Source organism: Pteropus medius, unplaced genomic scaffold (assembly GCF_902729225.1).
Source record: "Pteropus medius unplaced genomic scaffold, Ma_sr-lr_union100, whole genome shotgun sequence".
Lineage (NCBI taxonomy): Eukaryota > Metazoa > Chordata > Mammalia > Chiroptera > Pteropodidae > Pteropus > Pteropus medius.
Window position 1 is genome coordinate 17,628,931 of NW_024355205.1, and position 20,338 is coordinate 17,649,268.

General features: G+C 37.5%; 1 protein-coding gene across 2 annotated transcripts in view; it reads right to left on the reverse strand.

Moving 5' to 3' along the window:
* Positions 1–20,338, reverse strand: part of ARHGEF26 (Rho guanine nucleotide exchange factor 26) — a 114,005-nt gene that overhangs the window by 27,571 nt on the left and 66,096 nt on the right. For both annotated transcript variants that reach the window (XM_039857774.1, XM_039857772.1), the window contains exons 9-11: positions 17,605–17,679; positions 9,091–9,180; positions 1,057–1,211 (exon numbers count right to left, since the gene is read on the reverse strand). In XM_039857774.1, the coding sequence (XP_039713708.1) occupies positions 1,057–1,211; positions 9,091–9,180; positions 17,605–17,679 (320 nt within the window). The remainder of the gene's footprint in view (positions 1–1,056; positions 1,212–9,090; positions 9,181–17,604; positions 17,680–20,338) is intronic.

Here is a 20,338-nt window from a genome sequence, read left to right on the forward strand (position 1 = left end):
TTTAGTTTGAATTTTCCAGCTAAAATGTCAGCCACTCAGAAGTAGAATTTAAATAAATATCTCTTGATAAGTTTGGACACTGATTTCACATATTCATAGAAGCCCGTTTCCATGATTCTCTTCATCTTCTCTAACTTGTACCCCATGGACTACCCTTACTGCTATTATATGCCAGCAATTCAGCCCACCAGCATTGTCTTCATATGTGGAAATAACACGCCACACAGATTTACATTTGTTTCTCTAAGTTCATATTCTAGGAAAAATAAAATATTTATGAAGGATCAGCAGAAAAATATTTCACAATCTCACGTATGTTGAGTACAATTAATAATATTTCCTAGAGAAAAGCAGAGCTGAGGGGTGTATGTGTGTGTGTCTGTGTGTGTTGAATGGGGGCAGTTATAACACTGTAAAAAAAAAAGGCTTGTACCTTATTCTTCCTGAATGTCTCAAGACACGAATACATACCAAAAGTCTGAAGTAAGAGGAATAAACACGCTGACAACCAACTGATTTACTTTATTCTCTTAAGAAGGAAGTATTGGAGTACTGCTAACACCCTCCCAGTCACAAGGAAATAAATGGTTTAGACCAAGAGTCATTAAGAGTGGTGGATTTTAAATTAAGTTAAAAGGAGCACTAGACTTGTGCCCCAGCTTATTCTCAACTAAAGCAACTTTTATCTGTTTTATACATTTTCTACAGAAAAGAAGTTTGAAAAATGCCTATTGGGAATAATAAGTGTGTTGCCTCCCTAGTGATGTCATTAGAACTCAAGGACATAAATGTGTAAAATGCTTGGAACACTGGCTGGCATACTGTAAGAGCTCCATAGAGGCTGGCTAGAATGATGATTCTGAGAATGATTTGAGTCTTAACTGCACAGGTAATTTAAAGAAAATGAAGCAAAGATGTTACCATGATTCCACATATAGAAACTATACATCAAACACCTCAAGCTTTGAAAGGATGATCATCACACTTGTGAAAGACATTTGAATTACAGAGATTTAAAACTGGATGCACGGCCAGCAATACCACATAAAGGCTTACCTCTTCTTCTTGGTGATGATGAGCACGTCGTTAAAGAGAAAGAAGTAGACTTGCTGTTTGGATGTCCTTCTTGAAAAAAGCACGGTGTCTTCCACGTAGGCTGTCAACTCACCTCTCTTTACCAACCACCGGGAAGAGGACACTAGAGGGAAAGGCTACAGAAAGAGAAAAACTCAGCACCCAGAGCCAAATTAAAGTCCTTTTAAGATTATCAAAAGTAAAATAAAAAACTTACATTCAAACAAATGATACATGTTATGGTATACATTATTATTTTATAGGTATATAATAGTGAAATATAATTGGAGAAGTATAGCAATTCTCCAACAGAAAAATGAAAAAGAACAATATATTTTCCAATATAAAATATGTATATATTATTTTGCCTATATGACAACTAAAACTCAATGAGAAAATGTTATTGGGTCAACCAAAAATAATTACCCTTCTATTAACTCTCAATTGAAAAAGTAGATTGATAAGGAGTCACTTAAAACTGAAAAGCCTCAAAATGAAATCTATCAGTATCAACAATGGTTATTTTAAATATCACAAATCGGAATCTAAATATATAGAAAAACATAACTATAGTTAATGAGAGACAAATATGTCTCTCATTATGTATTCACTTTATGAACAGAAAAGACTATTCAAAAAGAAAAAAATCCCCACAAACCTATGATTTGTCTACTGATTATCCACTTAGCCATACTCCGAACAACACCTGTTATTAAGTTTATGGTAATTTTTCCTCATGGAAGTTCATCCCTAAAAGCATCATGCCATTTTCTGGCTGGGAAAATAAAGCTTTTCCAAAATAATCCATCTTAATCTCATAGAAAAGGCTATACACAAAAAATTACATACTTTTTTAAAATTCAGTTTCCAGTTTCCAACTGGAAAACTCTCAAAACCACAGAATAATCCTTACCCTTGAGAGCTCTTTTTTTTTAAGTTACCAGAAATGCTTACAGCCAAAAATCTCATTTAAAAAACTATATCCATAAAATAATCAAAAATTCTTAGACACACTTAGAACCTAACTGTAGTACTATAGTACAACCAAATGTCTTCCTTTTCAAGGAATAATGATTAAAAATAGCTAAAAGAAACTGAGGAAATAAGAAAGCTGAGAAAGGGTTTCACATTTTTTCTTAACTTTATAAAAGACATTTATAAGAAGGTTGCTCATCACTGATATACTATTTTCCCGAAGGTTTAAAAAAGAAGATGAAAGATTATGGTTGACCTCAAACTTCCAAAACTTGCTATTAAGGAAGTTCATAGTTTCTAACCCCCAGATCTCAAATCCAATGATTATCCAGCAGGGATGGCTGAGACTTAAAAGGCAGACAGACAGATCACTTAGATAACTCTGGAGAACCCAAGCAGCACACACAAGAGGCCACCACAAAGAATCATGTGCCAGGTTTGGTCTGGCCAGAGGGCTGTAATTACCAGGAACGCTATGCTATCTGGCCATTGCATGTAACCCTACAGGATGAACCAAGGGCAGTACTATGATTAAGGTCCACTGCACATGCCACTGTATGGCTGCTCTTAGTTTAGGGGTTGGGGGAAGAAAGTTTTTTAAGCTATTTTTGTTGTTTTTAAAATAGACTGATTGTTATGGACTCCTCATACTCCACCATGCAAAAATAACTTTCTAATGAATGTCTAAAATTGACAGTGGCTTTCAACATGGCTATGCTTCTTTTAAAAACAAAAATCCAATATTATAAATTTTTGTTTCATAATTTATTGTTTGAAGATTAAACTCATTCAGATAGTCTTTTCTTTCTTTCTTTCTTTCATTTTTCAAAGAAGAAACTGTGAAAATGACCAAAAGAAAAGGATCGGAACAACCCAAAATGGGCATAAGTGACTTCCTGGAGTCACTGAGAAGTCACTTAGCAGCTTTAAGACTAGAACTCAGGTGTGAAGCAAAAACTAGAAAAAAATTCATGAACAAAAATATATCCTTAAAAATACTGATATAATTCCTACGGAGAAAAGACTTTCCTCCTTTTTTGTGTTACTTAGCACCCTGTAAAACTAGCCTCAGCATAAAACTTAACTAATTTTATGGGCCAGCAAGACAAGGAAGAGCTGCTGAACAGCAATTTATTTTAATTGAGGTAAACTTAATCATTTAACCATTTAAAAGTATACATATAATTCAGTGGCTTTTAGTACACTCACGATGTTGTGCAATGATCATCACTATCTAATTCCAGAACATTTTTATTACCCTGAAAAGACGCCCCATATGCATGAAGCAGTCACTCTGCCCTCCACTCTGCCCTCTGCAAGGCCCTGGCAACCATTATTCTACTTTCCACCTCCATGGACTTGCCCATTCTGGACCTTTCATATAAATGGAATTATACAATATGTGACCTTTTGAATCTGATTCTTACACTTAGCATAACGTTTTCAAGGTTCATCCAAGTTGTAGCAGGTATCAGAACTTCATCCCTTTTCATGGCTGAATACTATTTCATTGTATAGATATACATTTTGTTTATCATTTAACTAATTTTGTTGATAAATATCTGAGTTGTTTCCTCTTTTTTTTGGCTATAATGAATAATGCTGCCATGATCATTCATGCACAAGATTTTATTTGAACAACTGTTTTCAGTTCTCTTGGGTATATACTTAGGAGTAGAATCACTAGGTCATATAATAATCCCGTTTTATTTTCTTAGGAAATACCAAACTGTCTTCTACAATACAAAGACTTTTTAACATCTTAGAGTTCTTCATTTTGTCTGTTTTATCTTGAACTTCTACTTGTAGAACACCAACTAGTAAATCCATCTACCAACCAGTAAACCCAACCACCAACCAATACACCACCCCGTACTCAATCGCACTTAATTCATGGCTCATGGGGTAGCTTGAGAATCTTCAGCTTCTCCAAGTGCTAATTTATAAGGTCAAATGTTCCATTATAAGACCAAAAATAATCCTTCCCAACTCTGTAGTTAGCTTTTAGAAAAAGCTGAAGTCTAGTGAGAAGAAACACTGGATCTGAAGCACAAACTAAATGCTGGTCTCTGGTCATAGTTTGATGACCAACTTTTTCTGTATGACCCTCACCTTCCTTTCTGCCCACCAAGCTTCTTGAATGAAAAGTCGAACCTATTTAAACTGTTTCACACCCCACTCACACTTTAACATGCTGCAACATGCCTGTGAAACTATCTGGCAAAGCATCTGAATGGTATTTACTATTTGTTTACTATGAATCAGGTCTTTACCAAATACTTTACATATTATTAGTTCAATAAATCCTCACAATAAATCCATGAGAGAAAGTACTATTATCAGCCCCATTTTACAGTTTGGAAAACTAAGACATGAAAGTTAAATAATGCCCAAGGTCACATAGCTTGGAAGTGGTGGAGCTACGACTGGACCTTAGGCAGGCTGGCTCCAGAATCCATGCTTTTAATTGCTACTGGCTTCTGAAGTGGGGTCTTTCTACCCTTCTCACACCACTGTATAGCGCATGAAACCTTCCAGAAACTTACAAATATAAAAATAAAAAACATATGCAAGTGTATTTATGTATATATATATATATATATATATATATATATTACATACACACACATGCACACACACGCAAGTTTTTTCTCCTTTCAAATTAGAAAAAGACCAGGATTGTTATACTGTCATAGTTAAGAATGTGGATTCTGGAGTCAGCTGCAGGTCTGAATTCAAGCTTCAATACCTCTTGCTATATGATCTCGAGAAAATTAGTTTATATCTCCAGCTTTAGATTCCTCAGCTATCTATGGGAATGATGACTACTTCATGGGGTTTCTGTGAGAATTAAATGAGACTTGTAAAAACAGCTCATAGTAAGTAGTCAATAAATATTTTCATAGCAGTAACAGCTACAGTAGTCCCATAAACCTAATATGGCCAAGGCAGAACCCACAACCTCGCCTCATTGCTGTTCCTCTTCATGGATTCCCTGATAAGTGGAGGGTATAACTGTCCATTCAGTCAACCAGATAAGACCCCTACGAAACCATCACTATTGCCTCCTCCAGACGACCACCTGTCTCTCCACATCTGCTTCCAGCCTCCTAACCAGTTTTCCATCTCTAGTCATTACGTTCCCAACTCATCCTCCATATAGCTGCCATTAGACTTTTTTAAGTAATAAATTTAATTTGGTGTGTGAGTGTGCGCGGGGTTAGGGAGGTGGGGTGGGAAAAACAGCAAGTACTATAAAAAATGCTAAGTGAAAAACGTCCTTCCCACCCTGTCCCTCATCCGCCCAGTGCTCACCCATGGACTGCTGCCCACCACAAGGCAGTGACTGTTATTAGTTTCTTCAATAACTTTCCAGAGATTTCTTATGATAAGAAAATTTTATATTCTTTTTTCCTACTGTTCTGCATCTTACTTTTTTCAATTAATAAGACAGAAGAAAATTTTCCATATCAGTACCTAAAATTCTCCTTCATTCTTTTTTTAAGTTGAATGGTATTACATTATTTGGGTGTATTCTAATTTATTTAATCAGCCTCCTATTGATATTTAGGTGGTTTCTAATCTTTTGTAATTACAAACAATGCCATCTGAATAACTATATGGTCTTGTATGTCTGTGTGTATGTGTACATGTATAATTTTATACATTTATATCTACAGGATAAATTCTTAGAAGTAAAATAGCTGTTGGGTCATAGTAATTTGTAATTTCGATAGTTATTGCCAAATTGCCCACCACTGGGGTTATCACAATCTTTCTCACCAACAACATTTAAAAGTGCCTTTCTCTGCAATCTTACTGATAAAATGTGTTATCGAACTTTTGAATTATTTATAAATCTGAGGCAAAATACATTATTTTAATTTCAATTAGCAATTGTTTTCTGAATGAAGTAAAGCATCTTTTCAAATCTTTAGCAGCCATTTGTATTTCCTCGTCCAGGAGCAGTTTTCTAATCTGCAATATCCTAATGGGCTTTTTCCTTATCTTTTGATTATCATTTTGAGTTTATACATTGAGGATATTAACCTTTTGTCTACATGTGAATTGTAAACTATTTTTCTAGTTTGCTATTTCCTTTTTTCTCTGTTTTTAATGGCTTTTATTTTTTTCCTCTATAGAAAATTTTTAAAAATTTTCATACAGATGAATTATCAATTTTTCTTTTAATGATTTCTGGATTTGGAATACATTTGAAAGGCCTTTCCCATGTTGCTAAAGTCACCTTTACTAAATTCACATCTGACTGTGTCACTTCCCAGTTTCAATGGCTCCCAAGTGACCTTGCTCAGCTCCTCTTCTTGGCACACCGGGCCCTCCACATGAGCTTCTGCCTACTGTGTCCGTTCTGCCTTGCTCCCCTTGCATCATACGTCTATCCAAACTGAATGTGTACAATTCCTGGGCGACAGCAGCTGAGACCATGTCCTGTGCATTTTTTCCCACTCGTTACTCCTGGAAGACCATTTCAGTCTCACCTTTCAAGATTCAACTCAAACATACCTCTAGTATGATGCCTTGCCTGACTGCTACCAGCTCCCCACTCCTAAGCCCTCACTCTTAGGATTGACCACTCCCTTCCATTTCCAGTGTTCTCAGTCTTCCATCTAGAGACAGAGCAGACTGCTGACCCCTTTGTATTTCTGAAGTCTTTTGTGACACTGTAAGCTTCCCCAGGGTGGGGATCATGTTTTCTGTCTTCCCAGTGAAAAAAGAGTGCTCATTAAACTTGTTGAAAGAATGCATGTGCTTGGACAAATCCCTTAACTTCTTTGGACATCTATCCTCTCATCTTTAAAATAAACTGAATAAAAATGTCTATTGTTACTCATAAAGTTTTCTGGAAATACGGTCCTAAGATTTTCTTAGTATTTCTAAGTGGTCCAAATTAAGTGCTTCATTATAAATCTAAACTTAGAATGTCTTCCTTTAAGCTTGCAAATATTGCAATCATTGAACCAAAAGAGAAATAATCAACCAAAAACTCATGAACTCAACTGATGTTACTTACTTTTAAGGACCCTTGGGGTAAGTATCTTTCAATTATAAATTAGTTTTGAGTTCTAGAAACATAGAGATATCTTAAAGATATCTTAAACCAATTAATTTTAATTTTCAGCAAAGCAAAGAAAAATGGTTCAGGAAGGGATTTATTACCTTTAAAAAGAAAAATGGTTAGGTATTTCTCATCTTTAAAAAAGGAAATGGTTAAAGATTTGTCATCTTTAAAAAGGAGGGGATAAAAAACTTCTGATGTCCAGATATATATTTTTTTTCCCTTGGGGAGGGAGTGAGAAAAGGTCCAAATAAAGAGATCTTAGTAGGTATGAAGTAAAATAAGTAAGTTTTGCTTGGTTTAACACAAAGAGAAAGCCCCCTTTAGGAATAAATTTAGACTTGACTGTGATGCCAAACCACCTTCTCTCCCTGGCACTCAGTTTTCCTTGCTATGTTGCTGTACTGAATAAAATTGTCTCAAAGGCTCATGGTGGCTGAAACATGCCACCACTCTAAGCTACTCAAAAATTTTCAGGGAAATTGAGTGCTCTGATGGCAAAAATAGTAGTGCTATTATATGACTAAGAAGTGAGATTTGCTAGGGGCATGGGGCTAGGATGAGGCAGGTATGGCTGAATCAGGCAAAGGTGGATGTGTTGGCAGAGTCCAGTTCGATGGACTGGTGGTTTTATTCAGGTGCTGCTGACAGTGTGGTTTCACAGCAAGCCCATTACTCTGTTTGCTGGAGACAGGAGCCGCCGGCATTTCCCAGGAGGCATTTTACAAATAAAGGCTAATTTCACTTTTGCTGTCGATGGTGTTTCTCAGCTATACTAATTACCAGATTTATTTTCTAAACTACTTAGAAACAAGTAACAGAGAAGAACAAATTCCTTTTTGAGAGACAGGAGAAAGATGGGTTTTGAAATTGCTGTGAATTTCTGTATGAGGATATTAAAATGTATATGTGTGTTTGTATTTTTTTTAACAAGTAACCGCCATTCTCTGTTTTAAGAATTATAGATTATGTTTCTGCAATTAAACCATTAAGAGTTAGGCTATTATGGTAGAAGAGTTTACACTGATCTGCAAGTCAGAATATCTGGACCCCAATTCTAATTAAACCACCATGAACCAAGTACCCCTGTTAACAATTAATTATTCCCGGGGCGCTTTTTTCCTCATTTGCAAGATAAACGGGTGCAGCTGTACAGTATCAGTGGTCTTCACACTATATGACGTGGCAGAGAATCTGCCCTCTGCAGCTTGGCATGAAATGCTGATCACTCTAATTCCATTTTACAAACACTTCTGTTTAAAAAAAAAAAAGACCACTCATTTTAAGTTGCTTAATTAAATTTACATGTTACGAAATGGAATGCAATCACAATCATGGGCATTCACATCTATTAAGAACTCAGCCATGAACCAACAACAGACCAGGCATGGCCTAGATTTGCCATTAATTGTCATTTTCTTCTTTGTTCACCCTGTCATCTACACTTGAGCAGTATCGGAGAAGCAGTAACTGGCAGCACATATTCAATAAAGAATTATGGAAGAAAAACAAACTTCAAAAGAATAGTCCACTAACAATCTTTTTTGCAAACTGGAAAATGAGAGTCCTTATTTGATTCAGGAGAACACCCTGGTCCAGCTCACGAGATACTACTGTTTTCCAGGACACTTTGAGAATACTGAAGAAATCTCCTCTCCATTAAAAAATTCTATTATCTTTAATTAATCTTTTCCCAAGTTTGGTGTCTTCCTGGGATAAAAATGTGCTAGTTAGATAATACCTAACTTTGTGGCCCAGAAAAAGGTTACTTTATCAGGTATAAGCTAGAGCAGAATTGCCCCGAGCATTTGTTACTCCCTCTGCCAGCCTCTCTCTAACCAATTTATGGCCCTTCTTTGAAAAGTAAATTCCTATCTACTGTGTTGCCCTCAACTGTCTCTCTATTTACTTAAGATTTAAGCAAGAGCAGTAATAAATTTGTTTATGATGAAGTATGAGAATACCTTAATTTTAAATTCCAGCTGAGAGTTAATCGTGTACATCATTTCGGTCCTTTCCATCTTCCGGGCTCCTTCATTGCACAGTCGAACCAACTGGGAACACAGAATAATGAGCAGGGTTAAGAGGTCAAGGAGAGCAACCTCACTGCCTGACTTCCTTCCTCCCTTCCTCCCTCCCTCCCTCCCTCCTTCACTTCCTTCTTTCTTTCTTTTTTTTTAATACAGTTCCTGGCACATGGGAAGTGTTTGTTTATTTAATTCTTTAATTCTTCAATTACCGTTGACATTCAATATTATTTTATGTTAGTTTCAGGTGTACAGCATAGTGCTTAGACATTTATATAATTTACGAAGTGATTCCTCCCCGACCCAGTTAGTCTAGTACCCACCTGGCGCTATACATAATTTATTACATTATTGACTATATCCCCTACGCTGTACTTCACATCCCCGTGACTGTTTTGTAACTGTCCATTGGTACTTCTTAACCCCTTCGCCTTTTTCACCCAGCCCCTCAATCCCGCTCCCACCTGATAACCATCAGCTTGTTCTTTGTTTCTGTGACCCTGTTTCTGTTTTGTTTGTTTATTTTGTTCTTTTAACACATAGGTGAGATCATATGGTATTTGTCTTTCTTTTTCTGACTTATTTCACTTAGTATAATATCCTCTAGGTCCATCCATGTTGTCATAAATGATACGGTTTTGTCTTTTTTATGGCTGAGTAATATTCCATTGTATATATGTACCACCTCTTCTTATCCAGTCTGTCTATTAATGGGCATTTAGGATGATTCTATATCTTGGCTATGGCAGGTCTCTCACAGGAAATAATTAGGACTCAGAGTTTTATACATTTAGGACATTGTACCCAGTCAGAACTGGTGTCATTAGGAAGTGAAAACAGAGAGAAAAAAATACCTTAAAAATTTTTAGGGACATTTGTCCTTTTTGTGTGTTCTTATCACACCATGCCCTTCGCACACAGAGACATTCTGCTCCTTTCCTCTGCCCCTCCTCCTCACCTTCACCCTGGGAACCCCACCCAATTTCAGGCCACATGTACCTTTCTCTTCATTTCCTAATTAGCAGCTGAAGGCAAACTACCAACTTCAAAGGCAAATTCTAAACAGAGTGGTATGTGCGAAGCATATGACCCGTAAACAGGATGCTGAAACAGGGAAGCCTTCATTAGGTGGAACCTGATAGCCAATGAGTTTTCAAGCTAAGGGAAATTCAGTGCAATTAGAACTACTGAATTACCTATACACCAAATGCACTCATTGTCCTTGGATGAGTGCCTGCGATATTGGGATTTATAATAAGAAATATAGAGAGCAATCACGATAGTTTCAGACAGAGGGAATCACCTCGACAGGGCAAGATTATGAGAAAATTGGCATCTGCCAAGGTCCCTGGGAGACCTTATTTAGCCCCAGGCCAACAGAACAATGACTCCCAAGTACCCTTTGTTCTCCACAAGGTTGTTCATTGTTCTCTAAGGTTGAACTTTTCTAAACATTTGAGAAAGGGTCCTGAGTGTCCTTCTGTCAGCACCATTCCAGCCTTCTTTTCTTTTTCCTGTTTCTCGCTCCCCTATTCTAGAATTGATTAGCCTGTCCCTCTTCTGGCTCTGGAGGAGCTGACTTCTCAGGAAGAGTCGAACATATAAGAAGAAATATATAGTTGGCCTTTGTCCACAGTTCCGAGGACATAGCATCTAACACCTTTGTCATTTGCTATATAGGAGCAGTAGGGGGATCTTTAGTTATAATACAACAATTATTCATAACAAGCTCCTTTCAACAACACCTGAGTTTATGTTAATGTGGTCACTTTTGAAAAGCCCCTAACCACGGGATAGGGGCTGATCATCGGGGTTGGAACCAGCCAAGTGATTAGAAAGATGGTTTGAACTTTCGGCCTCATGCCCCTGTACTTCAGGGTTGATGAATAAGAACGTGTCCACATGCTGGGAGGGTGGCGCACCCCGAAGTCCACTGGGTCAAAAGCTCCTGCCCTTGGGATCCTTCCAGACCTCATCTTATCTCTTCATCTGGCTGTTCATTCACATCTTTTCATATCCTTTGCAATAAACCGGCAATCTAGTAAGAACACGGTTTTTCTGTGTTCTGTGAACTCTTCTAGCAGGGGTCGTGGGAACCTCCGATTTATAGCCAGTCGGTCAGAAGCACAGGTGACAACCTGGACTTGCAAGTGGCAACTGAAGTGTGGGGAGAATAGTCCTGTGGGACGAAGCTCTTATCCCGTGGGATCTGATACTATCTCCAAGTAGAGATGGAAATGAATTAAATCGTAAGACACCCAGCTGGTATGGCAAAATCGCTTGGTGTGGAGAACCTCACACACACATACATTTGGTGACCAGAAGTGTCAGAAATGAAGTATTCTGTGAGGAGAGTATTGAGAGTAAAGGAAACACACGGGAGTTTCTCCTTTGCATTGTACTTGATATACGTAATTAGTTCATTGGCCTAAACCAAAACGAACTTTGTAAGTCCAATTTCTTATTAAGTGAAAAGTCTGTACAAAACATCTGTAACGAGGATCACTGGCCATGAAGACAAATGTGATTGTAAAAAAATAAAAGCTGGAAATTTTAATTGGATTTATTTTTAATATTACTGCTTTATTAAGTATATTATACATGCTCGCAGTAAAAAAAAAAAAAAAAAGATAATATACAACTAAATAAAATAGGCCCTGAAAGGTTCTGACCTAATCCCACTCCACGGAGTAACTGGAAACAGGCTGGTTTATACACTTTCTCCTTTTCTCCTATGCTTATATGAACATATAAACACACATGTTATATGTGTGGAAATTTTTCTTTAATTTTTATAAATGGATCATTCTACGCTTGTCCGTGAATTTTTCTTTAATTTTTATAAATGGATCATTCTACGCTTGGTTTTTTTTCACCACCAATATTTCCCCTCATAAATAGAACATTTGCTGGAAAAAAGTTTATTTTGTACCTGGTATGTGTCAGTGCTAGGGTTAAAACACTTAAGAATGTATATACAATCTCTGTGCTCACGGAAAGGCAGAGGGGAGAGACAATCATCACGGACTGAGAGATCCTGAAAGCAAAAAACAGGGGAGTCGGGGAGGAGGAAGGAGGAGAGGGAGCCAGGTGCCTCTCCCGAGGGGTCGTTTAAGCTGGAAGCTGAAGGCAAAGAGGGGGAGCAGTGGTCCAGGCAGAGCAAACACGTGAGTCAAGGGCCAGTGATGGGAAAGTGCTGTTGTGCCCGAGAAAGTAAAAGATCCTGACGCTGGGAAGTTGGCCCAAAATGAAGCTAGAGAAACAGGCCGGGGTCAAAGCTTGCAAGTTCTCAAGGTGGTTGGATTGTATTCTAAGTGCAAAGAGAAGCCACCAGCAGGCTTCCAGCAGGGAAGTCATATGATACAATTTATGCCATGATACTATTGGCTTTCCACAATGTATTTATTCAATTGCCTATTGATGGATACTTAACCAATTTCCAACTGCTTAACAGATTTCTAGATTTGGAGGCTATACCCATCTTCAGTTACAGTATATCTTAAGGTCTGATTAGTCTGAAGAGTTCACTGATGCAGGGACTGATGCCTAAACATGATCAAAGCTCAGAGCAGAAAATACCCTGGCCAGGGTTAGGGGCAACTTGAAACTGCAATATCTCAAAAAGGATTGGGACATGTCAGAGTGCAATCCGATCAGGCAGCCACTGCTCAGAGCATTTTTAAGATTTCTCTGGAGGAATATGTTCATAGTGTTCCAATCTATGCTCCTGGTCCCTACATTCAACTACCTAGATGACATCTCTTCCTGGATGTCCCAGAGCCATCTCAAACTCAGAATGAGAATGACCAAACCTGAACATCACCTCAATCACCTCCCTCAGTGATAAGAGATCTCAGCATCACTCACTTCTCTAAGACAAAAACTGTGGTCCTTATCACTCTCAGACACCTCCTTCTCCTTTGCCCTTCACCTCCGAACAGTCATAAAGTCTACTTAATGCTTCTGTCCTGCTGTTCACATCCCTCCACTTGCCCTGCCCCCTGAACTCAGGCTCAAACCCTTCTCCCCTGGATTACTGGTCTCCTAACTCTCTGACGTCACTTCTACTCACCCCTTACATATCAATACTTCTAAGTTCAAATCTGATCATGAAACTCCTTGGCTTAAAATCCTTAAAAAGTCTCCCCACAGCTTTCATAACTAAGGCTTAGCACGACTACAATCTGGCTCCTATCTGCTGATCCCTAACCTCTCACTGCTCTTATCTTGGCGCTCGACCTTACCAAATTTCTGGCCAAAGCACCACACGCCGTCCTGACTGGGCACTTTCACACGTGTTGCCCTCTGCCTGAACACTCATCACCCCACTGTCCCACTGGCCCCTTCTAGTGTAGCTGAATGCCCCTCTACTTGTCTTCCAGGACTGATCTTGGCCATTACCTCTCCAAAAAGACTAGAGAGTAAAGACCGTAAAATTTCCACAAATACGTAAGCCCAGTGCCCAGCCCAACCCAGCACCTAACATACAATAAACACTCGGCAAATGCCTCTGTGCAAACGAACTGCCTTCAGAGACAATTTATAAATCACTTTTTTAAAAAGCAACAATTCCTTTATAGTTATCCCATTTTAAAATGGGATAACTATATCCCATTTTAGTTAAAAGGGAAAAGTAGAATTATTAAGTTTGAGTTATCATCTTATTTCCTAAACTGCCAAATATCGCCTCCATCAGCAAAAGATAGTCATGCCACCACTTCAGGAGAATATGCTTCGGAAAGCATGTTAAAAACAAAAAAAGCTCCCAAAATGTCATAATCAATGGTATCATCAGTGGACTCCATTTAATGACTATTTTGAAGAGATAAGCTCTAATTTGGACCTGTGTGGTCTGGTGTTTTTAATTAAAATCTGCCTTAGTATATTAAATCCATGCCTTCCATCGACATCTGTCAAAGCTTTATTAAATTAAACTCGCTGATTTTTTGTTCATTTGTTTGTTTTAGGCCAGATTTATTTGAAAAAAAGCTCAATCACTCTAATACAGAAATATAAATTAAAACAAGAATATTTTTTTAACCTATCAAATTCTTAAAAATTAAAAGAATATTTACTGCCTGGAAGTGTGCAGTAAGGCAGACACCAACAGTTCTGGTGGTTGTGGGCATGGGAACAACCTATATATTTTTTTCTTTTTTTCTTTTTTTTTAAATTTTTTTTAGGCAAGGCAACCTTTGGTTGACCTCACAGATTGCAAAGACCTTGTCAGTTTACAATCCCCTATTATTTTATTTTTTTCACCTACAGCTCCTGGTCTTCCTAGGTGGTCTCCCATCCAAGTAGGGAACAACCTTTCTTGAAGGCACTTGGGGTCCTTTAAAACACCTACATTTTTGTCCCAATCAATACACACTAGGAATTTATCTTTAGAAATAATCAAATGAGCGTGATCATTTATGTAAGACAATGTTCCATGCAGCAGCATTTAGAACAGTAAATGAAATGGGTACCATATGAATCCACTTGTAAGTGTACATTTCTAGCAGTGGATAGAAACCTAACTGGATGACTGTGCAGTAGAATGACAAAAGTCATTATGTCCGATAAAATTACTGAAACATTTTATTTTCTGTCTCTTAAGTTATCCAAATTTTCTGTAATATATACTTATTACTTAATTTTTAAAATACACCTTTGTAAACCTTGAATACATTTTTACAGAGCAGTATGTACAGTGAAAAAAGAAACCTTTTTAATTCCTCCTTTCCACACTCCTCTCCCTTTACCGTAGGTAACAACGGTTGAAAGCTTGATGTGTATGATTCTGAGACTACTTCTATATATCGATAATATACATATGTATATAAACACACTTTATTATCTAGATGTCATTACACTATTTGTATTAATCTGCAACTTAATGTCCCTCACTTAATAATATGGCTGACAGATCTTTTCCTGTTAATACATCTACCTCTTTGTAAACAGCTGAAGCAATTAAGTTACAGGAAAAGATTAAAGAGACTTTGTTATTTTGCCATTAGGAGAGAAGTTTATAACTTAATACTATCTCCAAATATGAGCAGGAGTTTTATGAGGTGAGAGTTAAAGCAGTTTTTCTCTTTCCATGGGAGAGTAAATAGAACAGAGCAGGACGGTTTCATTGACATAAGAAGCATGTCTTGGCCGCCACTCCCTGAACACCAGACACCACTTTGCACAAGCTGAACTATCGGATTCCCTAGAAATCTCCCTCCCCCAGGCTCCACACCAGCATGTGAACAGAAAATCAGGAAGGAAACACATTTTTCCTTTAGCAGAAACATCTTTTCTGTTTTTGAGTCATTTGACTAGGTCAGTAAGTCTTCCTAAGGCCACAAATTCAGTAAGTTGTCACAGTCACTTCAGCAACATGCATGAGAAATTGCATTGAAGTATTATTATTCATATCCAACAAATGCATTTCATTACGTTTTAATTACCAAAGAGGTATTTCTGGTTTCTTTCCAAGAAGGAATAACTATGTAGACAGACTTGCCCAAGGGCCTTAGGTGGAGTTTGGTTGTAAAAACTTGGGCCTCACATACCAAATTTCACTCTCTGAAATAAATATTGGGAACTCCCAATTTTTTTCATTTCAGATTAAGCAAACAAGTGAAATTCCAAATTTTAATTTTGAGCTATAATTAACATGAACATATGCCAGAAAAATAAACAACTACCTCATAAAACCCACAATTCTGTAATTATTGGCAAGGATGAGGATAAGTAAAATTGAGTCGATTTAAAGTTGATTAAGCAGCGCTTCACAGTGATATAGACAACCCCAACTCAAAGGTGGTACGCAGCTCTGCTATGTTGAGGCAGCATCGGATGTTATCATTATCCCTGCTCCCTGTGCCTTGCTCGTACAATATCCTCATGATTCCTATACCTTCTATTGCTCTCTCTCAGCTCAATATTCCTATCAGCATTTAACAGGCCCACATTTTCCTAATCTTTAAACAAAAAAAAGACCATCCTTCACTTCTCTTTCAGCTATGGCTTCCTTTCTCTTTCCACTCGGCCGGGCCTCACTATTGAAACAGCTGGCTACATTGCTGGCTGGCTGCATATGCATACCTCCCACTCATTCCTCAGCACACTCCAATCTGGCTTCCTCACGCCACCACTGCAGGGCCACGACCTACCTGATGAGAAACTCAATGCAGGCTTCACTTATTGTTTCATTTTATCTTTCAAGAGCACTCAACTGGGCTCCTGTCACCAAACCATCTGCTATGTGCCAGGCCATTATGGTTTTCCTCCTTCTCTGGTATATTCTGTTTTGTTTCTTAAGTCTCCTCTGCTGACTCCTTCTCCCTAAACAGGATGAATGTTGGGTTCTTTATGGTTATATCTCAGACTCACTACTTTTCTTCTTCTGCACACGAATTCTGGGTAATCTTAGCCACTCTCCCAGCTTCAAAAATCATCCATATGCTGATGATTCCCAAATTCATGTCTCCAATTTCAGTCTCTCCATGGAGCTCTGACCTGTTCATTCAGCCTGCCTGGGTGTGCTGTAGGAAACTCAATGACAACATATCCTAAGTGGAACTTATCATCTTCTCCCTATTTCTATTGCAGACATAAGTAAGAGCATCTACCTAGTTGCCCACGCCAGAGACTATATTCCTTGACTTGTGACCCTGATATGCTCACCCAATCAATCTCCATGCCTACATTCCCAATATTAAAGGTTTGCTTCTCTCCATTTTTCTATCACATCGGTATAGGTCACTGTCATCTGTAGCCTAACCAACTATAAAAGCCTCATAACTGGTCCCATTTCCCATTAACACCTTCACAGCACATGAATGTATAGCTTCCACGTAATCTTAGGATAAGGTCCACGATTCCTTAACTCCCCAGTATTCTCTGCCAGACTAGGCTCTAGAGTTCCATGAAGAACATTCCGGGCTTCAGATTTTCTAAATACTTCCTTGCCCTTGGGTCTCTAGACATATCCGAGACTCTCTCTTTATCCTAATCCCTGGTTTATAGCTACTCTTGCTTTAGGTTCAGCATAAACATGATTACGTTCTTCCCTATCATGTCACTCACCATCCTTTTATTGTAATTCCTATTCAGTGTCTACCTTACATTCCAGGAGGGCAGTAACCAAAACTGTCTTGTTTAACACCATATTTTCAATGGCTGGCATTACGCCTGGCACAGCAGTTGATACTCAATAAATATTTATTTAGTGAGAATGAATAAACAGCTTTTTAGACACCACAAGAAAATGAGGTATCTATAGGCCCTGAAATGAAACAATAAAAATGCACATTTCATTTGAGTATAGGAAACACTATTCTGTTTCTCGGGTACCTAAAGAATGCTGTACAAATGGCTGTAAGAATCTACCAAGTTTCAGCATCCAACCCAGACACATTCTCTTCTGAGGAACTGAATGGTTTACTGTCTGATGAGCTACTCAACAGTTACCTTGCTTACTTCCTTTAAGGCCCTTTTGCAGACTTCATATTTCGGAGAGTCCTTAGGTGTTTTTTGACAGATAGTCTGCAATGAAGTAAAAGAAAAAAAAAGTCAATTGACTTATTTTATTAAGTATAATAAAACCAATGTCCAGACATATCCTCTTATACATAGCAAACTCAACAATGCTGAATGCAATATTATGGATGAGTATGACAGTGACATTAAAATCCAGTTACAAAATTAGGAAATAGTCTTTAAATACGCAGGATCCAAGTATATCCAGGGAATGGTTAAATAAGAGAATAGACTTCAGAGGTGGATAAACCTGGTTTCAAATTGGAGTTCTGTCTCTCGCTTGTGATTTCACCTTGGGCAAGTCATGTACCCTATCTCGATAAGCCTCAGTTTCTTCATCTGTAAATTCAGGATAATGCCAACTATGTCACAAGGTTCTTGCAGGGTTAAATGATAATACATATAAAGTTCTTTATGAGTGCCTTGCAGACAGTAGGCCCTCAATAAATGATAAAATTACTTTACCATCATTATTATTAGAGATAACTATACTTGTAAATGATGCAACTGAATAAAAAGATCAAGAAAATAAGGATGCTGAATTTTCTCTTGACACATTGATACTGCAATTTTTGAGATGGTAAAATTGAGCTCAGAGGGTTAATTCAAAGTAAACTGGATTACACATAACTTTTGAAACTATGCTCTTTCGAAGTCATCGGAACCATTTAAATTGTTTAAAATGTTCATCTCAATTTACAAGTTCAACTAAATCTCTAAATGAAGTAAAATTGAAGAGACAATGTTTCAAGCACATTTGTATTCTGCCTAGGTGGCCAGATTCTCACACATGGGAAACAGATTAGGGCAAAGACATCAAGCAGAAGTAGAAGGTAGGGGACCTTGCAAACCACTGGTACCTGAAATGTAGATGAATACTAGGCCTATAAATCTGACAGTCAGATTTCAGGATTGTTATATGGGATATGTGAGAAGCACAGAGTGTGCCATTTATGGATTTATATTAATGTTTCTTAATTTTTTTTTGCTATGACCTGCTGTAAGAAATATGTTTATACTGTAACCAGTACACGTACACACAAAAATGAAACAAATTTTTAATAAAATATTAAACCATCTTATGAAACATGTACATATCATATACTACATGTTCAATTCTATTTCATTTTTTTAAACATTGTTCATGATTCAATAATCAACTTCACGACTCACTAAGGAGTACTAAAGCAGTTTGAAAAATACTGGTTTATGTCCCAGAGAGCAGTCATCCTGAGTTCACAATGTCTTTGTACACTTCAATTTTATGTAAAATTGTGTGCATACTGAATTTTCTAGGGAGAATGACTACAGTTTTACTTAGAATCGCAGAAAAGTATAGAGCCCACTGGGCAATCATGGCATAAACCTCCAAAAGGTTTACGTTAGATTTTTTGTTAGATTTTGTGAGTCCTAATCTATTCAAGCAATTTTCACAAAATTAAACAGAAAGAGACTGCAAGAAGCTGAGAGATCACAGCATATACAGAATCTAAAGAAACATGACTAAATGCATTTTCAGAAGAAAAAGAGCTCCAAAAATTCATAACATTACAAGAAATGTTACATTTAGAAAGCACCCATTTCTTGTTAAAAAATAGTTAAGTTTGAATAACATTTCCTCATGTAAACCAAAGTTTTGTATTTTTATAAAAGTCTTAGAAGTCACATGAAATAAACTTCTTTTAAATGACTGACTTCTGATAAAATGTTAATGGAAAGAAGCACAGTAACTGCTTCTCAGAGGAATCTTTAAAAAACCTTATGATATTAATATAACTTAGCACAAGCCTTTATATTTATTAATTTAGTCAAGAAATGTTATCTATTATTGTCAAACTTAACATTTATGATGTCATTTGTTTTCATGCCAACCCTACAGGTAAGTACGTATTATACTTATGTTTCAGATGGAGTTAAGCAGTTTGTCCTAGATCATACAAGAAGTGGCAGGGCCAGAATCTGTAGCCAGGTCCGTCTTATTCCAGAGTCAGAGGATTTCACTACATCAAGTTTACACGTCAGAATCCCTTCTCACAAAGTGCTGTGGGTGTTCAGATGGAGAGGAAGATAAATTGGTTGGAGAGGAATTGAGTAAAGCTTTATGAAAAAGAAGGAGCATTGGTGTTTGAAAGATGTGCTTCTCTTGATCGTGTGCAAAAGGAAAATTGAGAAGTGGAAGCCAAGAACAATGTGAACAAAGATGCAGAGTGGGAAAGTCAGGGCATCTGTAGGGAACAAGTTGGGACGGAACCTAAAAATAACCTTTTTAAAGCCAAAATTTGTTTTTGATAACCTGGCTGCATTCTCTCTTTAAACATGATAAATACTGACTTCAAAAAAAAAAAAAAAATCAGAAAGCTAAATTTTCAAAATTCTGCAAGTTTCCCAATATTTATGTGGCGAGCAGGATGCTGGACTTTTCTCACCCACTCTGCACAAGTCTGAACAGGGGTAAGTGTATGCCTCATAACACTGGAATGGAAGCACCGCTGCATCCGGGAAAGGATCTTAGTAATCGATCTGAGGAAACTGAGGCCCAAAGAGATTAAGTGACTTGCCCAACGTCACACGCCTCGTGGCTCAGCCGGAACCAGAACTCAGGACTCTCGACTTCAAAAAGTCGATATTCTTCCCATTTCAAAAAGTGGTAAGTAAGTGATGTAAT